At 39.8% G+C, this 24,459-nt stretch overlaps 1 protein-coding gene across 3 annotated transcripts in view; it reads right to left on the bottom strand.

Moving 5' to 3' along the window:
- Positions 1 to 2,456: 2,456 nt before the first annotated feature.
- Epm2a (EPM2A glucan phosphatase, laforin) overlaps positions 2,457 to 24,459 on the bottom strand; it is a 91,825-nt gene continuing 69,822 nt past the window's right edge. For 2 of the 3 annotated variants that reach the window (XM_078018957.1, XM_021732923.3), the window contains exons 3-4: positions 10,542 to 10,783; positions 2,457 to 3,142 (exon numbers count right to left, since the gene is read on the bottom strand). In XM_078018957.1, the coding sequence (XP_077875083.1) occupies positions 2,865 to 3,142; positions 10,542 to 10,783 (520 nt within the window). In that variant the 3' untranslated portion in view covers positions 2,457 to 2,864. The remainder of the gene's footprint in view (positions 3,143 to 10,541; positions 10,784 to 24,459) is intronic. The other variant, XM_078018958.1, reaches the window with a different exon arrangement.

The raw sequence follows: 24,459 nt of genomic DNA, 5'->3' as shown, positions 1-24,459 counted from the left end.
TTTTAACTTCTAATCTGACTCCATGTTTAGCTAGTCGGTGTTTTTATTTTCACCTGTGGCGAGTTTTCACTTCTTTTCTAACACATTTGCAAATCTCTCCTTCCATTACCTCCTTGTCATTTTCAAAATCCTAACCACGTTTTAAAATCATTATTTCTTAGGCCCAACCAAGTGGTTTTCACCTACACCTTAATGTTGGCCAGAAGAGAGTGTGTGTATTCTTTCAGATTTCTTTGTCTATAAAATAAAACAAGGATAATGTTAAAAGTCTGAAAGAAGACAACCCTACTTGGATATTTCTTTACCATAATACAATTTTCTTTGAGAAGCCTGTGATTGAAGTTTGCTGGCCTGGGGTATAACTCAGTGGTAGGATGAGTGCTTAATATGTGGAAGGCCCTGGGTTCAATCCCCAGCACCCTCCCCCACAAAATTTAGTTAATGCCAATGACAAGCAGCTAAGGACACCATATGTGACACGATTTTTGTCAGACCCATTCTTACACGTTTTCATCACTTCTTTGTGGTGGCCCTGCTGTTGACTTCCTCTATCATTTAACTGCCAATTTTGCTAGGTTAATGACAGAGTAAGGACAACAAAGAAAGAACAATTTAGCTCAGCTCACTGCCCCCTTTAAAAAATTAAAAAAAAAAAAACCCAGTTGATTTCTCTAGATTCCAGACTAAGTTGATAACATTAAAACAATTCGAGAGACAAAGGTCTTTTTCTAATGTTTTTATTTAACCAAAAATCCTGGTGATTTCAAAATATATTAGACATTCCATTCACTGAGGACAAAAAAGGTTATTCTAAAACATTCTGTAATAGTCTTAAAATGGTTTTATCAGAGCAAAAAAGGAAGAAATCTATCCCAAAAGGCCATTATAAAGTAGAAATATACAGCTGTATTTCTTAGGCATTAAGGAAATTTATTACACACACACACACACACACACACCACTTATGTATATTAGTTAAAAATATTCCATTTTTAAGATTAAATTTTATATAACACATAAATGGGTTCCTGGATACAATGACTATTTCTAACTATTTTTAGCAAGAGAACTGAACTTCCCACTATCCAGTGCTGGTTTATAAATTGAATTTTGTAAATCTGTCAGAAAAAGAAAATGTTTCCTATCTAGCCTCCTCTGCCCAAAGCAAATATCAAAATGTCACCTCCCCTGAAGTGTCATGGTTATAAGACATCTCCCCCTCTTCTGAGCTCTACTGGAACTCACCCTGGGTCCTTCTTATCCCCTTTTATACCTCCTGAATGAGAATCTCTCTTATCTATCAATACATGTTTGTGGAAGAAAGAAGAAACAGAAAAATAAATAAGCATTATAGTTTAAGTTTTTAAAGTGTGAACTGTGAGTCAAACAAATCTAGTTTTGTCTCTCACTCCATTTACTCTGCATGCGGCAACTGACACTGATTTAACCTCTCTTAGCTTTTGCTTCTTCATTTAAATAATGGAGAAAATGAAGCCTCCCTCATGCTGTATTATGAAGGTGCAACTGAATAAAATGGTAGACACACCACATACAGGTACTCAATGGAAAGGTGTTTCTCTTCCTGTATTCTTACCTCGAGAGCACAACTCAATTTTGTATTATGGCTGGTTGAACACAGGTCAATGTCTAGGATGTTGAACGCAGGTCTGTTTCCAAGGTGTACACTTTTGAAGGCAACATCTTGCTCATCTTTGTTTCCTGTAGAACTTAGTGGAATGAATTGTGTGTTCTGGAGGCACAGTAACTGTGTTGCACTAAACTGGTGGTTGAGCCAGGATCAGACTCAAGCTGTGAAACAATGACCTAAAGATTTTGGCTCTTCGGGCTTTTTTTGGTAATACAGTTCCTCTCATATAGTTCTGTTTTGTGATACAGTTCCTGAGTTATGGCTCAAGTCTTGAGACAGCCCACTATGTCTTAAATTAGGTTGTACAAAATAGAAATACTTACCTAAATTCTTTAGTAATTGATTTGAACACTGTTGCATTTCTCGCTGTAGAAATTTCTGCAGGGGAACAACCTTATTCTGAGAGGAACAAAACTGAAGTCACTACTCTATGGTGGAAAAGAAATTGGATGGAAAATAGCACTGAATCACATAAACATGAGCTACAAACTCCTGCTCCTCCCTGACTGGTTGTGAGACTTTGGGTAAACTCATTAAAACAAATAGAGAGCCTAGTCTACCTTGGTTATCACATGGGGTCTTCGGGTACATAGGGAAGGAGATGCCTAGGAGTACACTATACCACTACAAAACAGGATATAAAAACCAAGAAAATCACTGCTTTCTGTCTATATGAGCTCTTCTTTTGTCATAGTTCAGTTTCTACCCTTATTCCCTCCTTTGGCAAATGACCATAATGTTAGTTCAGTTCAGGAGAAAAGCTGTGTGTGTGTACGCATGTGTAAACACACATATAATAGTCTAGTGATGAGAGCCACATAACCTGCGATCTTTAATTTTGCATGTCAAAGAATCACAATGCAAGGAGAAATTGCCCTTACAAATCTATGCTAAAGCCCACGCAGTCCCTGTGAAGCAAAAGACTCTTCTGCCCGCAGGCAGCCGGGACTGCATGCATTCTTTTTGTGTCTGATGCTATAACAACATTGCACAACCCAGCTGCTTTTGGCCTTTCTCCTGTGTCAATCATAGCTTCCTTTGTAAAGTACAGCCCAACGCCTGATGGAAAGCCACTCCCAGCAGCACAGGAGCAGCTTGGAGGAACACCCACCATAGTCCTCCCAGTTCAAGTGGGGCTTTTGTTTCTAGGTCATTTTCCTAACATCACTCCAGGATCCTTAAGAAAACTGGGAGGAAGGGGAGGCAGCTTGGCCAGCTACAGACTACACACCGAAGAATGAATCTTCCCAAATTTCTGGAAAAAGTCCTCTTGTGCCCGGGCCAAGGCGTCTTCATCAATGAACACCACTGGCCTCTTGGCCATGACAAAGTACTGCACCTTCCTCAGATTCCAGCCCAGCACGTAGTGGAGCCAGCCGCAGACCGCGGCGGTGGAGCGGCCCACCCCTGCGTTGCAGTGAACATACACAGTGTGTCCATTCTCCAGAAGCGCGTGCAGGAGACACACTGCCTGCGGTAGCATCTGCACTCGGCCTGATGGAGAGAGCACAGCACACACAAGTGAACATGAGACCTCCGTATGTCACTGTTACCTCCCCCAGCACACCGCCACGTCACAGGGCCAGGCAGAGTGAGGCACGGCCATGAGCACGGGCTCTGCTTGGAAGGCAGAGGTGAGGCGAGCTTAGAGCCCGATAACCAAGTGGAAAGAGCATTCCAGAGACACCTGGTGGGTCCCTTTGAACCTTCACTGAATGTCGCTGCTCCTCCCAGTGGCTTTACCATCAATGCAAATTTCCCTCCAAAGAAAAGTTAACTGTCATCCACGGTCAAAATAGATATGTACATCTCTTACCAGGGCTCACAGAGATTGGTCAGTGGTTTGGGAAGATTTCAAAGAAAGCATGTTATATTCTGTCACCTGAATTTCATTTAACATAAAATGTTCTTCCATATAAATGTAAAACACAGAACTGGTCCACATTGGTGAAAGAATCAATCTTTTCCATTAATTAGACAGATGAAACCTGAACTAGAATTTCATGTTAATTTTCCCTTGTCAAATGGAGTGGCAAACTTATAATTGATATATGTGGAATAACCAATCATTTACTTCACCATGATGCAGTGAATACTAAAACTGATTCAATTTCTATGTTATTGGGCAACTATGATTATAGCTATTACCACTTTATGCTGGCTACTTCAATTATTAGGTTATCCAAATGTCTTCTCCTTCGGAGAGAAGATGTCCTGTGCCCTGCTGAGTGCTGAGAGACTCCCTCCTCTTATCCTGCAAAGCAGAGGCGCCCCCCAAAACCATCCGAGGAGTTACTGGATGCTTTCTGCTCATAGCTTCCCACTAGAGAGATTTTTAATAGTGAGTTGAAGTTTTTTAGTAAATGAAATCAAGAAGAAATAAAACAGAGAAACCATACAGAGCCCGGATTATAGATGGATACTTATACCTCCATGTTCTCTAGGTGCTCTCTGTCCTCCACAGAAGGACACAACGGCCCCAGAAGGATCCTCTCAGGATCACACCGATGAGCCCTGCCCGCCTACATTTTGCCATCCCACTGAATGACTGAAGATGTGGTAAGCCCCTCCCTCACCTGCTGATCTCACCTGCTGACCTGCTCCAAGGTCTAGAATCCCCAGGAAATGCAGTCAAGTGAATTTAGCCCTCCCTCTTTAGATGCCCTCTTGAAACACAAGTGCCCTGAAGAAGCTAACACAACACAATGGAATTGGACGGACACACACACACACACACACACACACACACCGCCCTCCCCTTGAAAGTCCTCTCAGTCACCTGTCTACCTCAGCTTCACACCCACCACACTGAGACAGGAGTGGGAGACCCTGCAGAGAAGCCAGGATAACAGTCTAGCCTAGCCACCATGTTCTGTGAGTCTCCTAATGAAGAGATTCAAAGCTACAGGCACCAGCCAGCAGTTTAGAACGAGTCTGAAAGGAATGTGTTGGTGCCTTAGGCCGCATCACTCTCTCCTTAGGGCCTGTTGCCCTGTGTTGGTGCCTTAGGCCGCATCACTCTCCTTAGGGCCTGTTGCCCTGACATAGGCTCTATCTTGATCCCAGTGTCCAAACTGAGCCATGAATTTTAACTCATGAAATGCTGCAGGCCTGGTTTCAGGTATTCTGAGGTGGAGCTGGGCGGGGCTGCCATAGTTCCTTGTGGTCCCCTCCCAGAGGTACTAAATGTCCTGGAGATGCAACAAGGTGTGGAGAGCATCTGATGAGCCCGTGAGGCGCCTCACTGCGGTCTTAGGAAAAGCACTGTGTGGTGGATTCACCATCTGAGTCAGGGGATCAGAGGTGGCAAAGCCTCCTAGGTTAGTTGGGTTGATCTTGCTGAGACGTGTGTCCTGCTTAACCGCAGGGCTTGTGTCCTACTCAGGGTTGGAAGGAGGTTTGCTCTAAGAAATTCTGGGTGGGTGGGAATGGAATCCCACTTGTAGTTCCTGCTCCCGACACCACTAGCATCAGGTGACAAGTTCTTTGCTATGGCTGCTTCTCCAGACACTATGTTCTTTGGGAGGAAATAAAAAAGAATGTTGTTAATTTAGTTTTTGTTTTGTTTTTGTCAATTGCCCAATCTATAAATAGACTACAGTGGCCATTTTCAGTAGAAGGTGCTGAACCCAGGAGTCCAGCCCCAGTGCTCAGCTTGCATGGCGCCAGTGTGGCCAGCCTGCTGAACCAAGTCTTCAACAGACCCAGTCAGGATCTCTTCCCTCCGTCTGCCCAGAGGTTCCCCAAGGACAGGTCTGCTCCAAAGAGCCCAAATGATGTAATACCATCCCCTTCCTTTTCATCTGTGAAAGGTTTTATCAAGAAGCATGTGCTCTGTTCAGAAGTTAAAAAGGGATGCGTGTGAGTTTGAGGCTCTCTCATTTCAGACACATCCTTCTGAGGGGTGTGTGTCAGCTGCCATGTGCACCAAAGGTGCCCAGCTTCACAGGGGCTTCACCAACATGGGGTAACAGTCACCGGAAGCCTTCTTCCAGAATCACTGAAAAATCCCACTTAAGATCTGTCAAATATTTAAATAACAAACATAAGTCACTGGAAGCAGCTCAGAGAAGTAGCCAGTGCAGAGTGCTCTCCCATCCTAACCTGGCCTCAGCCAGAGCCCTACTTCAGTTTGACCTTTAGAGACTGCACCCTGCCCTGACTAGTTATAGATAATACATACTGAACCCTTTTTACCTGGCAAGCATTCTGCACTAAATATTCTGCGTGATACTGCTCATTTATAACCACCTCTTACCAACTATGAGGCCACTTCCATTCCTATCCTTAAATTTTAGATGAAGGAACAGAGTCACAGAAGGTTGCCCTAAGTTATTCCCTAAGTGGCCACTCCAGCCAAGACAGTTCAGAGCCTCTGATCTTAACAACTGAGGTCCTTCTCTAACTGACCTGGTTTCTGATACTTTCCTCCCCCCCCCATCTTGTGAGTCTGAATTCCCACCCTACTTACCCAGTCATGATGCTGTTCTTATCCAGTTGAAGAGCAGCACCCTCCGTGGGATGTAGCACCTCTGCCCCACCCTAGAGAAACTCTCTGCACCCAGGCCCATCTCCCTGCTTGAAAACCCATCCAAGGGAGCCCAGAGTAATACAAAACCCACCATGGAACAAAAAGAAGATGGATAAGATCAGGGCTCACCATAATATACCCTAAACAATTTAGAGTTGGTATCAGTCAGAGTCGATAAATTTTAAGTTTCCTATATATAATCTCCATGCAGAACTTAATCTGATAAGGAGTTTCCATTCTTAAAGACAGTAATACCTCATGATAAGGCAAAATTCCAGATCTTTTCATTTAAAATGTTCCATATTTTAAGTGTTGGCAACAAAGTTGAAAAACTGTAAACCCTATGTAGGTCAAACAAAACACACTACCATCTGTGTTTCACACTTTGGAATTTAAAATGAGCCTTGGGTCTCAGTAGATGCTCAATAAACATTCATTAAACCGTGAACAAAAATGAAACAACAGAAGAAGACAGAAGTACCTATTTGATCTGAGACAGAGCTAGACCCTTCTCTCCCAACTGTAACCTGCACCTGCTCCAGACTAACCCAATTCTAAAATGATTAAAATAGCATCCTGAGAGCACCACTGAGTGAGGCAAGTTTGTGAGAATGAGAAGAGAGAGAGAATTTGGGCAGGTAATGTGGAGCAGCCTGGGGCATTAGGGTCTGAGATAAGGGAGGGTCTCAAACCCCAAAGGCATGCTTTACCTGAGGTTGACCTGAAGAGTTTATTCATGGCACACTGTTCAGCCTTCCTCAGTCACACAAACACACACATTTCCTTTCTTACTCCAGAGGCAGACACACAAAATGTCATTATTATATTGTGCACATCTTCTTTTCCACCTTTGGATTAGAAGGTTCAGCTCGTCTAGAACATTCTTTGGTAGAAACTTACAACTAGGCACTAATCATATAATCCCAACTTGTTGACTTTCAAAGCCCTTTCATATCACTCATCTTATTCTATTGTGACCCTCCAGGAAGGCAGAAATTACTGTTCCCCTTTCCCAATGCGGGAACTAACCTGCTGGTATCACAAGCCACACGGAGGTCTGGGGCTGGCGACCAGATGTTCTGGCTCCAAAGTCAGCATCTTCCCACAACGGCAGAGCCGAATGCAGTCTGCTGAGTGAAAAGAACTCAGGCTGGAAGAAATAACAGGGGGGTAGCTGAGGACTCCGGGAGACACATTAACTCATCTGGGAGGCAAGGGAAGACCATCTGTCATACGCAGCACTGAAGGAACAGAGGTCAAGACTCAACCTGAATCCTTTCTATGTGAGGGACATTTTAATGAGTAGATTTGGTTTGTTTTGTACAAGTGGGTGCTGGATACGGGGGGTGGGGGGGATTTTCATTTCTCAAGTGAAAGACGCAAACTACATTTTAAAAAATATGAAAGAGCAATCTAAACGACCCCTCCACATATGACAAAGTATACCAGAGTAAGATCAATAGCACCATTGATTGTAACAGGTCTGTGACAGCCAGTAGTGACAGGACAGCCTAACAGCCTGTCTCCCTTCTCAGACTTTATCTGACAGCATTGTGCTGTGGCGCAAAATGCTTCCAAGTGGATCTTTTCTCTAGAGTTCTAAAAATATTCAGCTGGACTAATCTATACTTTCATTGTGCTAATATTGTGAAGCCACATAGATTAATCTACTGGTAAAACGTTTCCCGGTGCTCAGGAATGGTTGTTAACTCTTTGATTTACTCCTGCAGTTTTCAGGTTTAGTGAACCAAAGAAACTCTTTTTTTTTAGTCTTAAGAGTTTCACCTGTTTCCGGTGGGAGGTCTCATTTTGCTGCCACCGACTGCCTCTGTGTGAAAGATGGTCATGGCTGCACCAGACCTAGTGACCCAATGACCTCCAAAAAAGATTTGAGTACAACAAAAATGTGTGCTTATGGATTGTTTTCCCTCAGGCTTCCGCAGACCTCCAAGATATCAAGCAAATTACCTCCTAGCAGCATGGCCTTCACATGATCAGTGCATAGGAGGGAACGGAGGCTCTGCATAGTGCTAGCTCAACTTTTCCCAGTCTGTCCCCCCACCGTGTTGCTCAGCAGGTAACAATATTATCAGGTCAGAATCAAAGAAACTTAAATTAAAATGCTCCCTGGGAACTAGTCATACTACCCTAACAATTTTCTCTGCTTTGCAATCAGAGAAACAAATTGGGCAGGGCAAGGATCACCTATATTCAACCAACGCTCTTCTATGTAAATGAAGTTTCTTTTTTGATATGTTTTTCTTCCTTAAGAAAGGGCCAAACTTTCAAGACTAAATCAGGCTCCCTTGGATCAGATTACCAAGGGGGAATAAAAACAAACTGTCAATAATGCTCCACACCTTCAGAAACAAAAATCACACTCCAACCTCAGTGATAGTCCGTTCAGACACAGACCCACAGGAGGCCCAGTTTGGCCACGTGCACCACCTGAGGTCGATGCAGGATCAAGGTGGCCAGGGAGATAGGTTTTCCCACCTTGCATACCATTGACATTGGGGGAGATAAGCTACCTTCCCTACAAGTCATGGCTGTGGATAACAACAGTTGGTCGTGAGTGTCAGAGACTAAACTAGTGGGTCCATAGGATCTGCAAGAGTATTTGTGAGAATACAGAGAGAAGCTTTGTAGTCTGGTTTTTGGAGCAATGTTCTGAGTCAGGTTGCCAGCCTTGAAATCCAGGCTGTGCCTCTTTCTAGTTCTATGGCCTGACCAGGTTACTTAACTTTTTGTACCTGTCTCTTCCTCTGCAAAATGGAGATGACAACATCTAACCAGAGTCCTGTTAAAAAGCATTAAATGAGTTAATGTATGCAAATTTCTCAGTATTGTGTTTGATGCCTAATGTGCATTGTAGGGAAGAGGGCTGATGATGGAAACACTTCCTGGTTTCCTGTCTAGGCAGCCCTGCCTTCCTTCTTCAGAACAACCGGTTTTCCCTAAATTCCCTTAGCCCATGCCATCTCCACAGCTCTCTGCTGCCCCCTGCTGACAGGATGCTGATACTATCAGCTACTTTGTTCTCTTGGCTACAGGTGCCTGGGCTCCTTTGCAACAATTACTTCATTCTCCAACCAGGCTGAGAGATATAGATCATTCCTTTAAAATCCCTTGCTTATGAACCTTGCTGATCTCCCCAAGCCTGCCCTTTCTCCAGCCATACCTGCCTGTCTAGGTCATGCCTACGCCAAATGCCATGACATTCACAAAGCCTCCTTGTGCTCCTCCACAGAATGGGCTGCTGCAAAGCCATAGTCCTCCAGAGCATGTACCTCATTCCCTCTCACATCCACCTCCGTCTGCACTACACTCTGAACTCGTCTTACTGCCTCTTGCCATTCAGTCCAAATCATGCCTTATTTGTCTCTGGTTCCTTGGCCGCACCCTAGCCACACACAATTCCTTTTTCACAAAGACCTGCTCAGCAAGCACCTGTGCCATCAATAAAGACTCCTATCAACACCCTGGCTCCCCTGCGTTATCTCTCACACTCTCTCCATTTCACTCACCCCCTCACAGACCCCCCAGCTTCACCTTCAATCCATTCTCCCAACTATAATCAAAGAGCACTTCTGGAGAAAAAAAAAATGAATCTTGGCATTTCCCAGCTTCCCAATCATTCATCTGCTTGTCACTGCTTTAGGACAGTATAAAGTCCTTACTGTGGCCCAAATCCTGGTAGAGGTCTTCCCTCCTTCTCACATTTGCAGCCCCATTAATGGGTCTTCCAGTTCCCTCAACACTCCACGCTCTCTCCTGCCACAGGGATCCTAATCGGCCCCTCTGCCTGGGAGTCTCTCTGCCACTCACTCTTCCGCCAGTCTACCCTCAGACCTTAGCTCAGACATCACTTCCTGAGAAACCTTCCTGGATTGTCTGTCGCTCTCACAGTATCATCTATGTATCTTCCTAACAAAGGAATTCATATTTTTCATTTTTTATTTTTACTTACTAATGTACAACATCCCTATAGGACTATAACCTTCACAAAGACAGGAGTTGTACCTGCCTTTCTTTCTATGTCATGTTCCCAGCAACCAGCATAACGTCACACACATAGTAGATACACAATGAATATATATTTAATAAATAAGCAAATTTAAAAAGCCAAGTTAAACAGAATCTTAGCCAAAGCACCAAAAGATACACATTAAATATATTAAATCTGAAACCTTATATTTATACATTTATACCATTATATTTATATATTTATACCATTATAAATATAAACCTTATATTTATACATTTATACCATTCATATTTAAGACATTCAATTATAGACACAAGGACAGACAAACTGAGACACATTCAACAAGAAGCTAGAGCAGCTCTTCTGATCCCTACCTTCAGTGCTCATGTCTGGTGTTGGCATCCAGATGTAGACCAAACCTTCTTCCTTATACAGCTTAATCATAGTGTCTGGACTCATGGGTTCGGGGTAGCGGTTACAGCCGGAGGAATTCTGGACAATATCCCATTCCGTCTGGAAATTCATGACAGCTGTGATCCCCAACTCATGCTTCAGTTTGATGGTTACATGTTCCACTTGGCGGGGGCAACTTCCCAGCCAGATATTTGGTAAAATTCTAATGAGAACATATGAGGTCAACTGTCACTATTGTTCTGATTTGAGTTCTAAGTAACTGCATAAAACACATACTATTAAAAAGCAATTAACCTCTTAATCTGGCACAAGAGAAACTGGATTTTTAAGGATTTGAGATCAATATTATTATTATTATTATCATTATCATTATTATTATTATCATTATTATTATAAGGTAAGGAATACTGATATAACTGTAGGGAAAAAACAAATAATTCAATTAACAAGAATGTCAGGAAATGGGCATTAGCAAACCAAATCTAACAATATATTAAAATAAGCTCATCAAGTCGTATTTATTCCATGAATGCATAGAGTGTACAAATCCATTAAAACATTTCAAATGACAGCAAATTAAAGGTGAAAACTTCTATAATTGCCTCAATAAATTCTGAAAAACATTTGCTAAAAGTATTCATTCCTGTTTAAATCCCAATATAAAATTCTTTCTTTCTCTTTATTTATTTATATATCACAGCAAAATGCATTTCAATTCTTATTACACATATAGAGCATAATTTTTCATATCTCTAGTTGTATACAAAGTATATTCATACCAATTTGTGTCTCCACACATGTACTTTGGATAATAATGTCCTTCATATTCCACCATCATTTCTAACCCCGTGCCCTCTCCCTTCCCCTCCAACCCCTCTGCCCTATCTAGAGTTCGTCTAACTTGAAATCCACATGTAACAAAATGAAATTAATCCCTTATCTCTCACCATGCACAAAACTCAACTCAAAATGGATCAAGGACCGAGGAATAAAACCAGAGACCCTGCATCTAATAGAATAAAAAGTAGACCCTAATCTCCATCATATGAGATTAGGGCCCAACTTCCTTAATAAGACTCCTTTGGTGCAAGAATTAAAATCAATAATCAATAAATGGGACGGACTCAAACTAAAAAGTTTCTTTGCAGCAAAGGAAACCACCTGTGAAGTGAATAGAGAGCCTACATCTTGGGAGAAAATCTTTACCCCTCACACATCAGATAGAGTGCTAATCTCTAGGGTATATAAAGAACTCAAAAAGCTAAAAACCAAAAAAACAAATAATCCAATCAATAAATGGGCCAAGGACCTGAACAGACACTTCTCAGAAGAGGATATACAATCAATCAACAAATGTATGAAAAAATGTTCTGGGGATGTGGCTCAAGCGGTAGCGCGCTCTTCTGGCATGAATTCGGCGCTATGTTCAATCCTCAGCACCACATACAAACAAAGATGTTGTGTCCACCGAAAAATAAAAGATAAATATTAAAAAATTCTCTCTCTCTCTCTCTCTCTCTCTCTCTCTCTCTCTCTCTCTCTCACTCTCTCTAAAAAATGTTCATCATTGCTAGCAATTAGAGAAATGCAAATCAAAACCACTCTAAGATTTCATTTCACCCCAGTAAACCCCTATATAAAATTCTTATAGTTTAGGACATTTCAAATATGCTAAACACCAGAAACTAACAAAAGACAAATTTCTTTCAAATAAAAATCAAAATTAACTCCATCAGCACCCAACATTGGACTATTTCATTAAATGCTGAGAAAAGGTAGTATTACCATGAGCAAAAACAAGAATATCATTTTTTCAAGTATTATCCTATACCTGAAAATCCTTATGCCTGGATGCCACACTCAGTTTCTGAGTTGGTAGGTCTGATTTGAGACTCCAACAAGTTCCCAGGTGATGCTAACACTGCCAGTTCAGGAGCTACACCTGGAGAACCACCTCCCCAGGTGATCCAACTACAAAAGATATGTGAGGTATTTAACTTATTCAGGTTAAAACACCTGGGAGAGGGAAAATGTACAAAAATCAAGTAGCTTTTCTTCGTATGAACAATAGCCAGGAAGAAATGGGGTAGGGGCAGTTCTGATTTAAAAATAATAACAATGCATTTAACCAAAAAGAACAATGAAATCTATTGGAGAACATTTAAAAAACACAAAATAGGGGCTGGGGTTGTGGCTCAGTGGTAGAGCACTCGCTTAGCATGTGTGAGGCCCAGGATTTGATCCTCAGCACCACATAAAAATAAATAAACAAAATAAAGGAACTGTGTACAACTAAAAAAATACATATTAAAAAATAAATAAATAAAAAATACGAAGTAGAGAATTACTACACTCTTTAATTGAAAGATTTAATATCATAAAGTTAAAAAAATCACAAAAATGCATTTTAATAAATTAATTCATAAATTTAATGCATATCATTTATTGCATGTAATACATATCATCTTGTTTATTCATTGTTTCACATGTACACATTCTGTCCAGAACCAATGGTTAGGTCCTGTATATCAAATTTTACTTGAATCATGTTGTCAGGAACTCAAGGCAATCAGACAATAGTTATCCGAGAACACGGGTACATATGATTGATGCTCACCAGTATTCCCAGACATTCCTTTTCAAGTATTGAGGACCAAACTTCCTCTCTGCCTCAAGTTACACACAAACATGTGACTTGCTCTTTTCAATAAAATGTGAGCTGAAGTGATGTGCCACTTCCTGTGTAAGACAGTTGGGATGGTTCTCCACACTCTTTCACTGCTGTAATGATATGTGAGTGCGTGTGGACACTGAGCTATTGAAAGTCTGTAGCTACCTGGATCATCAAACTACTGCAGGAGGACAGCTTCCCTAGAAAGTTAATGGCATCTTGTGTTAAGCCATTTAACCTTGTTTGTTACACAGCATGATTTGTCTTGTTCTAACAAATACAATGCCTGAATAATTTATTTCTTGAAATTCTTAATATGCAGGAAAGAAATTGAGCAGAAGGATTATTCAGGTAGTTCCTTCATACTGACTTTAGAGTTGTGATACTTGACTGGGGCAAAATTTTGCTCTATAAACATTTGGTGATAATTATGGAGACAGTTTGGATCATCACACTGGGTGATGCTATATGTACCTCCTAGATTAAGACCTGGGATGTTGATAGAATCCTACAATGTGTGGGTCAGGCCCCAACAATAACAAACTATCTAATCCAAAATGTCAGTAAACCAAAGTATGTAAACTTGATATATGGGAAAATAAGATAGTGTAGAGCTCCCAACAATTTCTAAAGAGAGAAGGAATCTGACCTGAGAGTCTGTGACTCATCAGTTGTGCTGTTCTGACAGTAATATGACAGCTCATGTCATATTTTAAAATATGTATACAATGTATATAAGAGAGGGTCTAGAGAGTAAATCAAAAGCCTAATATTAGATACTAAACAGCACTATAATGCTTTTATAAACACAGCCAGAAAAACAGTTCCAATGCTGATTCTCACATGACATTTTCAATGGAAAAACCTGTCTGATGTCAAGCCAAGGTATTTGTCATCTCTAAGATTTTGGTGTGCTCATCTTTAGAAAGAGTCTAAGAATAACTAATACCTAGGAGTTTTGTAAAGAATAAATATAATTATATATGCATATATAATTAAAATATATAATATATATAATATATTTGGATAGAACTGACCATCATGAATGCACAAGCAACACAATTGGAGTTTATGTGAGTTTACAATAATCTACTGGTTTGGGTCATTTACTTTGTATTGTATTATACTGACCCTTTGGGTAACTTTCCATTGTTGTCTATATTCTCCATTCGAAGGCTGCAAGGTATAGAACACTCCCTACTTTTTTAAAGTATGGAATCTAACTTGTTTTGGTTTTTTGCCCTTTTCCTTTGGGTTGTTGTTGGTGGTGGTGATGATGTCAACATAAGAAGCCACCTGGCTAATCTTTGATTGTGCATATTACTCATCCTCAGGGAAATTATAAGATCTAGCACTACTTTCCAAAGCCTCGTCCTTATTGTCCTACAGAAGACGATTTGTTTTTTTTTTCTTTTTAAAATTTCCTTGTGAAAATCCTTATTGCAGATTACTGTGGTAAAATAAAGGAATAAAAGAAAAAAGAAACACAGGAAAGACGTAATGGTGTTAGAAAGAGGGCATGGGATCCCGAGGCCTTTTCACCTTATTACTGACCCCAAAGAATTCTCAGATACTCCTTTGGACTCAGTGAACTGAAAGCCCACAAGCAAGAACATTTATAGAGTGTCCAAGATCTGTGACTGACCAGGACATTGTTATCTGAGTATTTAGTCTTCTCAGAGTAGAAACTTCGAGTGAAAACAGGACTTGCCTCTATCTAGATGGTCCGTCTCTCCTTCCATTATCCCTTAAAGATTACTTCTCCAGGAATCTGCTGAATGCCAGTGGGGTGGAGATTTTGGGCTCCAGATGTATACTTTGAGGTTTAACTGAGCATACTAAAGTCTCCTATGCTGGAATAAAGAAAAATGGGCGCCTCAGATAGCCAAGCAATATAACCTATTGAGCAGTAATGGGTGTTTTGCTGGAAAAATCTTAAAGGGAATTGGTAAGATGTTAAAAGTGAATGTTCATGACAGGCAAGCTCAATTCCAAATGTTATTCAAGGGTTCTCTTGAATGTTGTACTCTTGGAGTGGGTAGCCCTTAATATTTAACTAGTCAATGAATGTAAAAATAAAGTGGCAGGGTGATTTATCACATAAGATTTACATAAAAGCTAAAGAATAATTTATAGAGATACACAAAGGATAAATTGGGACAGCCGAGTCTTTAAAGTAAGAAACCATAATCCCGAATCAGAGTTAGCACATGGAATCAGTCACAAGTTGATGCTAAAAGAGGTATTATTCTGCCACCTTGTTCTACCCTGGTCTTGAAATGGTTTTTTTTTTTTTTTTTTTTTTTTTTTTGCTTGTTTGTTTGTTTAATGATAGAGAAACTTAGAACAATTCAAACGTGGTGCCTTAACACATGAACTTCCCACATGCCGTTTCTGAGGGAAATAGAGCCTTGGAATATACAACCACATATTCTCGTCACAAAAAATCTCCAGTTTCTGTGTCAGGTCTTTCCAGATTTTTCGTAACATAGTTGACTTTTCCTCCACATTTACTAGAATTCAGACCATACTTAGCAAATATAAAGTGATTTTCTAAAATAAAATGCAATGAACCTAGGAGACAGATAACTAAAGACAGACCCCAATAAAACACTCTATTCAAGAAAGGAGAGTTAATAAAGGGAATTGTACTGAGCTACTACATGGAACATGGAGATAACAACGGAGCTTGTGAGAAACTCACAAATCAGTGGATTCTGCTTAACAGACAGCTGAAGTGCCCTTTCTGTGCATCCTATTTAAGTCTGTTCTCTACTGGAAGGGACTATATTTCTAGTTGTATGATATGCTAGAGGTAGCAGGATGTATGATGTACTTTCTAAACAGTAATTAATTTTTACTTATCCATTGAAAAGAGAATAATTTAACACCACTGAAAAACCATTTTTACTTATTTCTTCTTCTGGATATCAGCAGTACTTTAAACAATTTTTAATATCAGGATTTTTAAGATGAAAAAAAGCTTGTTGAAATATGAGATTTAGGGAATAAAAATTCTGTTAAAGTAGTTTTAATGCAAGACACACCAAAATTCAAAGATGTAATAAAGGAATAAAAATTATAGCTTACAATTTTATTGCAAATTATATTATAAAACCTCCAGAGAATTATTTTATGGATAATTTACCATAGATTATGAGTTATATCAGAGATTTCTGGCTGCTCTACTATAGATTATTTGGAAAAGTCTGAGAACCACTGCACCAAATGGATAATGACACTGTCAATCCAGACACAAGTTTCCAAACCTGGCTTTACATTCAGGTCACACAAGGTACTTGTATAAAAGCATCTATTAACGGGATCCATCCAAGAGATATTGTTAAAGGAGCTCTGTAGTGAGGTCTGTGATTCTGTGGACTGTTTGTCTTTTGGGTTTATTTGTTTGTTTGTTGTTTTTAGAAACAAACCAGTTTACCTATAGAGACAGATTTCAGGACCATTAGCCTGGCAGGTCCCAAAAAGCCTGTCAGAGAAGCTTAGTATATGGACATCAGTACCTTTTAAAAGCAGTAAAGATCTGGAGATGAGAGGAAATGGACTTGCTTAGCTCTACACATGTGCATATGAAGTGAGGTCCACTCCTTTCTCCAAAAATAGTTTCAAGGCTGCAAATGATTCCTAGTGAGTAAGGAATGGGAACCTGTTTTGAGAAAGTTCTAAGAGAGAAAATGTGTATCCATGTGTTGAACTCATGTCTTCTAAAAAGTCAACACTAAATCTACCTGTGAACCATGAGAAATATTTAATGTAGTTACATGTATTCAGAATAAACTTCTGGGGGGCTGGAGTTTTATCTCAGTGGTAGAGCACTTGCCTGGCACACGTGAGGCACTGGATTTGATCCTCAGCACCACATAAAAATAAATAAATAAAATGAAGGTATTGTGTCCATCTACAAAAATAATAATAATAAAGAATAAACTTTTGGCCATGCACAGTGGTGCACGCCTGTCATCCCAGCATCTTGGGAGGCTGAGGCAGAAGGATTGCAAGTTCAAAGCCAGCCTCTGCAAAAGTGAGGTGCTAAGCAACTTCAGTAAGACCCCGGCTTTAAATAAAATCCAAAATAAGGCTGGGGATGTGACTCAGTGGTAGAGTGTCCCTGAGTTCAATTCCCAGTACCAAAACAAAGCATAAACCTTTGTAGAACAAAAATATAAGCTTGAATTTTTACTATGTCTGCTGTGATTCAACCAATCTAGACTGAAGTAAAAATCCATCTTAGTAATATTAAAACTAAGCTAAGGACCAGGGGAAAGAAATGGATGGCTGACATTGCGGAACCTTACTTTCCTGAACTGCAAATCAAAATCAATTTAATTCATTTGAGTGAATCCTGATTTGTGGTTGCAGGTAGTCACATCACAATACTACACGGTTTGCCTCGCCTGTCAGGCAGAGGCCTGTGGTACCACAGCTACTGAGGCATATGAATCAGAGCTGCTTGCTCCACCTCAGCCGTCAGTCAAAGGAGGACTCACTGGCAATAATGAGGACATCAGACAGAATGAGCAGCCAAGCACTTTGCAAAAAACACTGCAGGGTATTGACAGGAGGAGCTGGTGTGGAAACGACAAGAGATACCAGGAGACAACTCCATTACATGGACTCTGCTTCAGAGGTGCCATCACTAATGACCATGAGAAGTGGCAGAATAACCTTTTCCTAAAGGTGAAAATTAGCATTCTTGTGTGTCCATAGGAGAAAAATTATTAGGAAACTCACAGAACTGATGAAACCAATGCACAAACATAGGCTTTTGTTTACTTATCACACCAAGGGACCACGATTTTTTAAAACGGATAAATTTAAAGCACAGTTCCTAATTTGGATCATTTTGCTACATTTACCTTACTTAATATTTTATTATGGGCAATTAAATATAAAATTAAAATGTGAACTGGCTGTTAAATAATGAATAAAGAAAAAGTCTATCAGTCCTATAATTTAGATCCCATTAGTAGGAAAGCAAAAGAAACATTAAAATCAACCTCTAGTAAACTCCAAGCTTCATTAGCACACATTAGATAGCACCTTCTGCTAAAAATGTGTCCTCTTAACACCAAGAGTTAAGTTGTTAATGTTAAAAGGGTGCTTCTACCAGGCTATGGTTAAGGCTGATTAACTGCTCCAAGACAAATTCCAATTTAGAGAGTTATACTAATTAGCTTCTTTTTTAAAAAAAGAGAGAGAGAATTTTTTAATATTTATTTTTCAGTTTTTGGTGGACCCAACATCTTTATTTTATTTTTTATTTGGTGCTAAGGATCGAACCCAGCGCCCATGCCAGGAGAGCGTGTTACTGCTTGAACCACATCCCCAGCCCAACTAATTAGCTTCTTTATTAAAACATAGCTCTATTATAGTGGTAGACTACGGTGTATATAAAGCACACGCTAATTTCTATAAATGCAGTTACTTTATATCGTTTTTAGATATGCTATGTAGTTTATAGCCAAATGAAATAAACAATTTTTGACATACTGTTCTTTTACTTTCTATATTATTAAATATCATGTAATTAAATTAATCATGAAGCCCTCTTATGGTTTGCATCTCCCAAAATTCATGTGTTGAAAACTGACTCCCGGCTCTGCAGGGTATAGACTTATCTAAAGGTAGGGTCTCTATGGAAGTAATCAAGTTAAACTGAGGTCATCAGGACATCCTAAGATGACAGTTGTCCATTGGGATAAAGACACTGAGGGAGGATAATGTGAAGACAACAGGGAGAAGACAACTGCAAGGAGAGGGGCCTGGAACAGATTCTTCTCTCACAGCCTCAGAAACCTCAGCCCTGCAGAAACCTGGGTCTTCTAGAATCCAGAAATGTGAAACAAAATATTTCTACCATGTAGGCCAACCATTTAGCCACTTTGTTATGGCAGTCCAAGCAGACTAGTAGGTTTAAACATCCAGGCTTAAAATGCACCCAACCAGACTCTTTCGGGATGAGTAGATCAGGTGTACTGGAAGCATTCTAACAGATATTCTTCACCATTTGTCTTGATGCCTGTAATTCTACAAATACCATTACCATTTGATTGTGGTGCCCCAACTGTTCTCTTGGTCACAATGGTACCCTCCTTCTGTCCTTCATTCATGTCCTTCAACCTGTCCCCGATCACCTCCCATGTGGTTGAAGCCCTAACCCATTCAGGCTTCCTTCTTGATTTCATGACTCAATTCTCAAGTCCCCCGGTTTTTAGTTTTAATAAATAGACTATAGTGTTGACTGAGCCCCTTACATGGGATTTCAGAGAATGGGCCTCAATTGAGACATCATCTGAAATGTAAATAAAAGGAATTTCCCATCCCAAATTCATAGCTGAGAGTTAGGCTCCTAACTTTGTAAGCCTCTTGAGTCCAAAGAGGCCTTCTTATTTTCAAGTAGTTGTTGCCCTGAAATTTTATTTATATGTCACACTAAGAAGTTATGGTGGTAAAGAGGACCACTAGCACACTTTGTTTGCTGAAGGTCAACTACAGGTGATACAAATATTGAGACAAATAACTAGGCCTGCAGCCTCAACTGGTAACCTTGATATGTTTTTTGATCCCATTAACATATCCTTTTGGTATGTTATTTTGTTTCTAGAACTGAGCATTCCTTAAAAGAGTAAAATGCCATCTTTTAAAATTTTTTCACATAATGAACTTGGAAGGGTTTGTTTAAAATCAATCACTTGCATAATGAATTTGGAACCACAAGAGATCCAAGAAGTAATAAAAGATTCAACTTATGAATTTTCATATTTGTCCTAAAGTCATCCTGCCCGTTCAACAAACATGGAGCGATGCCTGCTTCTTGCCAGGTGCTCAGCCATTGGTGGCGAGCAAGACAATCCTCCCCCAAGCCCACATCATTTGAGGAGGATGAGGAAAAATACACAAAATGTACAAAATCTATAGAGTTCATTGGTAACATGTTAGGGTCTGTAAACAAGTCAAGATGGCGCCTGGCATTTTGCCAGAGGGAGTGGTTTTTGAAGTAACACCAGCGAGCTATTAAGTGTGGAGATTCCTTATTGGTTGACTACTGTATCTAGTTTATGTTAATTAAGATAAGCTGTGTGTAATGTATAAATACCTCTGTTGTCCTACAATAAACGGCTCCCACTCCTGCTGTATCAATATATACAAGTTGCTCGTCACCCCCCAGTTATTTTGCTGCAGCCAGACTGCGGCAGTAACATGCTCTTGAGGGCAACAGCAGAAGGGTAAAGAAGAGAACCAGGTGGAGGCAAGATTTCAATTAGAAAGGTCCTCTCTGAAAAGGTGACATTATAACTGAGTTAGGGCATAGGAAAAGGAGCGAGATAGGCAAAGTCCTTATGGTGAGAGAGTCAAGTATACTTCAGGAACTGCAAAAAAAAAAAAACCTAGAGACATGGAGCAAGACAAATGATGAACAATGTGGGATCAGACAGATTAAAATGTCTACCACCTTAGGGACATGCTAGGAAATCCGCATACTAATATAAAAGCGCTGAAAAAATTTTAAGAAGACAGTGACATGGACTTTAAAATTTAGAGTTTTAAAAGGAGACTCGGGTATTATGTGGAAAATGGATTGGGCAGGAGATGCAGTAGAAATTACAGAGAAAGAGGTACAAGGTTTGGAGGGGATGAAAACAGTGAGGGTGCAAATAGAGAGGAGTGGACACTTTCAAGGTGGACACCATGGGTAGTGTCCACTCCTCTCTATTTGCACCCTCACTGTATTCATCCCCTCCAAACCTTGTACCTGCACGTTAACTGTGCAATGTCCAAGGGAGAGGGAAAAGTCAAAAGCAATTCCGCATCTACTGATGTGACACTATAATCTACATTTTCCAGCCAGGTTCACATTCAAGAAAGCCAATATCTGTTTCTCTACTACGTATCTTTACAAAATTTAGACTCATTCAACATTGTATTTACTGGGCATCTTGCTAATGGCATCCATATGCCCCAAAGCAGGATGATATCAAGGTATTTTAAACTTCCTTTCCTTTCCATCAGTCTTTATTTCTATTAGTGAAATATTAATAAGGTGGAATTTTATTAATTTAAGAGCTTTTGTATGCGGGATGTGTAGCTCATCAATTAAATTTAACTCATATCAAGGAAATACCTACTATAGACAAAATGGTACACAATTAAAGAGATTTATTTACTTAATCAAGTCACTAAAGAGACATTTTAAAAATTAATTCTTTAGATCTATGGATCTTTAAATCAACTGTAGAACAAAAATGAATTTAGAAACTGAAACAGTTGGAAAATGGAAATAAAATCACGATTTTTCTTCTCTGTAAAAAAAATGCTAATGTCTTCTTCATTACAGCTAATTATCTGATTCAATGAAATATAAGAAATGCCTGGTGTAAAGATTCTATTAAATATTTTGAGCAATAGACTTTTTCATTATAATTTTCTAGAAATAAATATGATTATTGTTCATTTAGACCACTGCTTCTCAAATATTAATGTGCAGACAAATTGGGGAACACATTACCATGCAGATACTGATTCGGCAAACCTAAGTGGAAGCCTGAGATTCTGCATTTTCACAAGTTTCTATGTAATAGAAGTGCTGCTGGCCTGTGAACCACACTTTGAAGAGCAACAACTATTCTAATAATTTACTCTAGATTAGGCTATTAATATGTGTCATAGTGGTTTGATACCATTCAAAATGCTCAGGTACAGTGGGGAAGTCAATGAAACAGGATCCTGCTTCTACAGCAAACAAAGAGACAAGCATCACATCTCCATTGTTGATACTAATATTACAGGTCTAACATTAATCATGCAGAGGCTGTTTTTAAAAATTCTACAATTGCAGGAAAATTTTTAAATTCTTCAGTCCTCTTTCTTGATTCCTTATTGAAGAATCTGCTAGAAACAAAATGGTTGTGTTTATATAATGACTTTCCTTGGTTGTAAAATATTTCTCTTTTCTCCTTATTTATGGTACACACTGGCATTTTGATATGGACCTAAAATTCCCTTTTGTGTTGTATAAAAAATTCAGTTTAAGATTTTTTTTATATGTGGATGTTGAAAATTGGGGAAACTACACATAATGCTTGAAATTTATGGGGCACCAAGGAATGTATATGGTTGGGAACTCTGATGCAATTAGTGGTGCTGTGGTCAGGGATGTCAGAAAGTGGATAAGTTTCCAGTAAAACAAACAATAATGTGTCCTCCCCACTGTGAAATGTGAATAGTTATGATGGCAGAAACAGAGGAGAGATAACTAAGAATACTATAATCCTGGGACTGACAAAGTCCCCCAGGGAGCTTTGCTTCTGCCATTCAGCCTGGAGTCAGGGTACAGAGGGTACACTCCATGGTGTCCAGAGAGAAGTCACAGTCTGACTATGGCTTTCAAGGACGTACAAAATCAAAAGGTTACCCAGCAAGCTAAGGGTCCACAGATAAGGCAAAAAAGATCAAGCTATCAGTGAAACTTGATTTATGTAATTCCTAACAAGAAAAGGTCTTTAAGAAGCAGTTAAACATAGAGTCTAATAAAATTCCCTTTGGAAAATTAAGCACTAACCATACCCAAACTAAAAATCATCATTTTTAAATTGGTAAGCCTCAAATAACCCTACTCGCCCTGAGGGTGCATTCAGTTACATGGTGCTCCTATCAGCAGTTAATTCATCCTAGCAAGAACTTCAGGATAGTTTAATTTAAGATCATACATTCTGCTGAGCACACTTAGTTTCTGTTCAGTGAAGTGCTTAATTGATAAAAAGTAGCCTCAAATTTTTGTCAACTAAAATCATCTCTTCCATGTTTCTTAGCCTGGGACATTGTCATTTTCACCTCATTTTATCCAAGTGCTTGTTTTCAAGATTTTTGAGGAAATTTATTCTGCATTCACAACTGGATTCAAGTGTGTAAAGATAACATGTAAGTTAGAAGAGTTTGAATCTCAAATTTTGAAATACATCTGATATCTAAATCTGTCCACTGAACCATATAAACTATTTTAGGTCCCTATTAAGAAATTTCTCAGCAAGACATGGTGGCTCACGCCTGTAATTCCAAGTACTTGGAAGGCTGAGGCAGGAGGATTGTGTGTTCAAGGGTAGCCTCAGCAACAAAGAGAGACCTTGTCTCAAAATTAAATAAAAAGCGCTGAGGATGTAGCTCAGTGGCAGATTGCTTGTCCTACATGTTCAGAGCTGTAGGTTCAATTCCCAGCATCACCAGAAAAAAAAAAAAAAAAAAGGAAAAGAAAAGAATGAACGAAAATCAGAACATACCAGCCAGAGACCCATCACCTTACCAAGTCTCTCCTGGCATGATTGCCATTTCACAGGGACAGTTTAATGCACACTTTCTTTCTATTTCTATTCCAAATTACATTAGGAGGTGGTTTATATACATCCTATTACCATTTCTATTACCCCCGCATACTCCTAGTTTATTTTTACTTTCATAAACTCTGTGTTCCTCTATGCCTTCCAAGTGTGAGTGTTCCTCAGAGTTCCCAGCTCTCTTTCTTTACATATCACTAGATGATCACTGACGTACATGGCTTTAGCTGCCATCTACATGCTGGTGAGTTGCCTTCTGCTCAGATCTCAACTGTATGGGAATTCTTCACTGCATGTCCCATAAGGATCAACTGAATTCATCTCACCACCTTCCACTCTTTGCTCCCTACCCACAAATGGGATTCTCCTCTATTGTTCCTGATCTCCATGAATTGTGCCCCCAGCAACCCAGGCACCAGAGCCGGGAAACTTGACTTGGCTCCTCTCTCCCCCCTCCCCATAGTCATGAACCTAGTCAAACAAGCCAATCTCCAAACTAGTTGTAGGCTCTTTCCCTAATCTCATGCTTTCCTCTGGGTCCTTAACACGAAAGCAGTGAATCCCACCCACAGCCTCCTAAGTGACTCCCAGTCTGTTTTCCTTCCACACTTAACTACAGTGATCTTTCTAAAACACAAATCATGGGATTCCACTACATAAATACAGAAGTGATTTTTCCCATTTTTCGACCTAACCCTTGGACCCTTTGGAATCTCTAACTCCACATTACCAAATAAACCCCACCGTTCAGTTTGGGGGGGGGGTATTTTTAATTTTCCAAAAGTTCCACACACTCTGTTTTCCTACTTCTTCTGCTTCTGACTCTTGGCATGCATTTGCACTGCTTATGTATCCGATTAA

This window comes from Ictidomys tridecemlineatus, chromosome 8 (assembly GCF_052094955.1).
Source record: "Ictidomys tridecemlineatus isolate mIctTri1 chromosome 8, mIctTri1.hap1, whole genome shotgun sequence".
NCBI lineage: Eukaryota > Metazoa > Chordata > Mammalia > Rodentia > Sciuridae > Ictidomys > Ictidomys tridecemlineatus.
The sequence above is the reverse complement of the archived record's forward strand: the minus strand, read 5'-3'. Positions and strand labels throughout refer to the sequence as shown.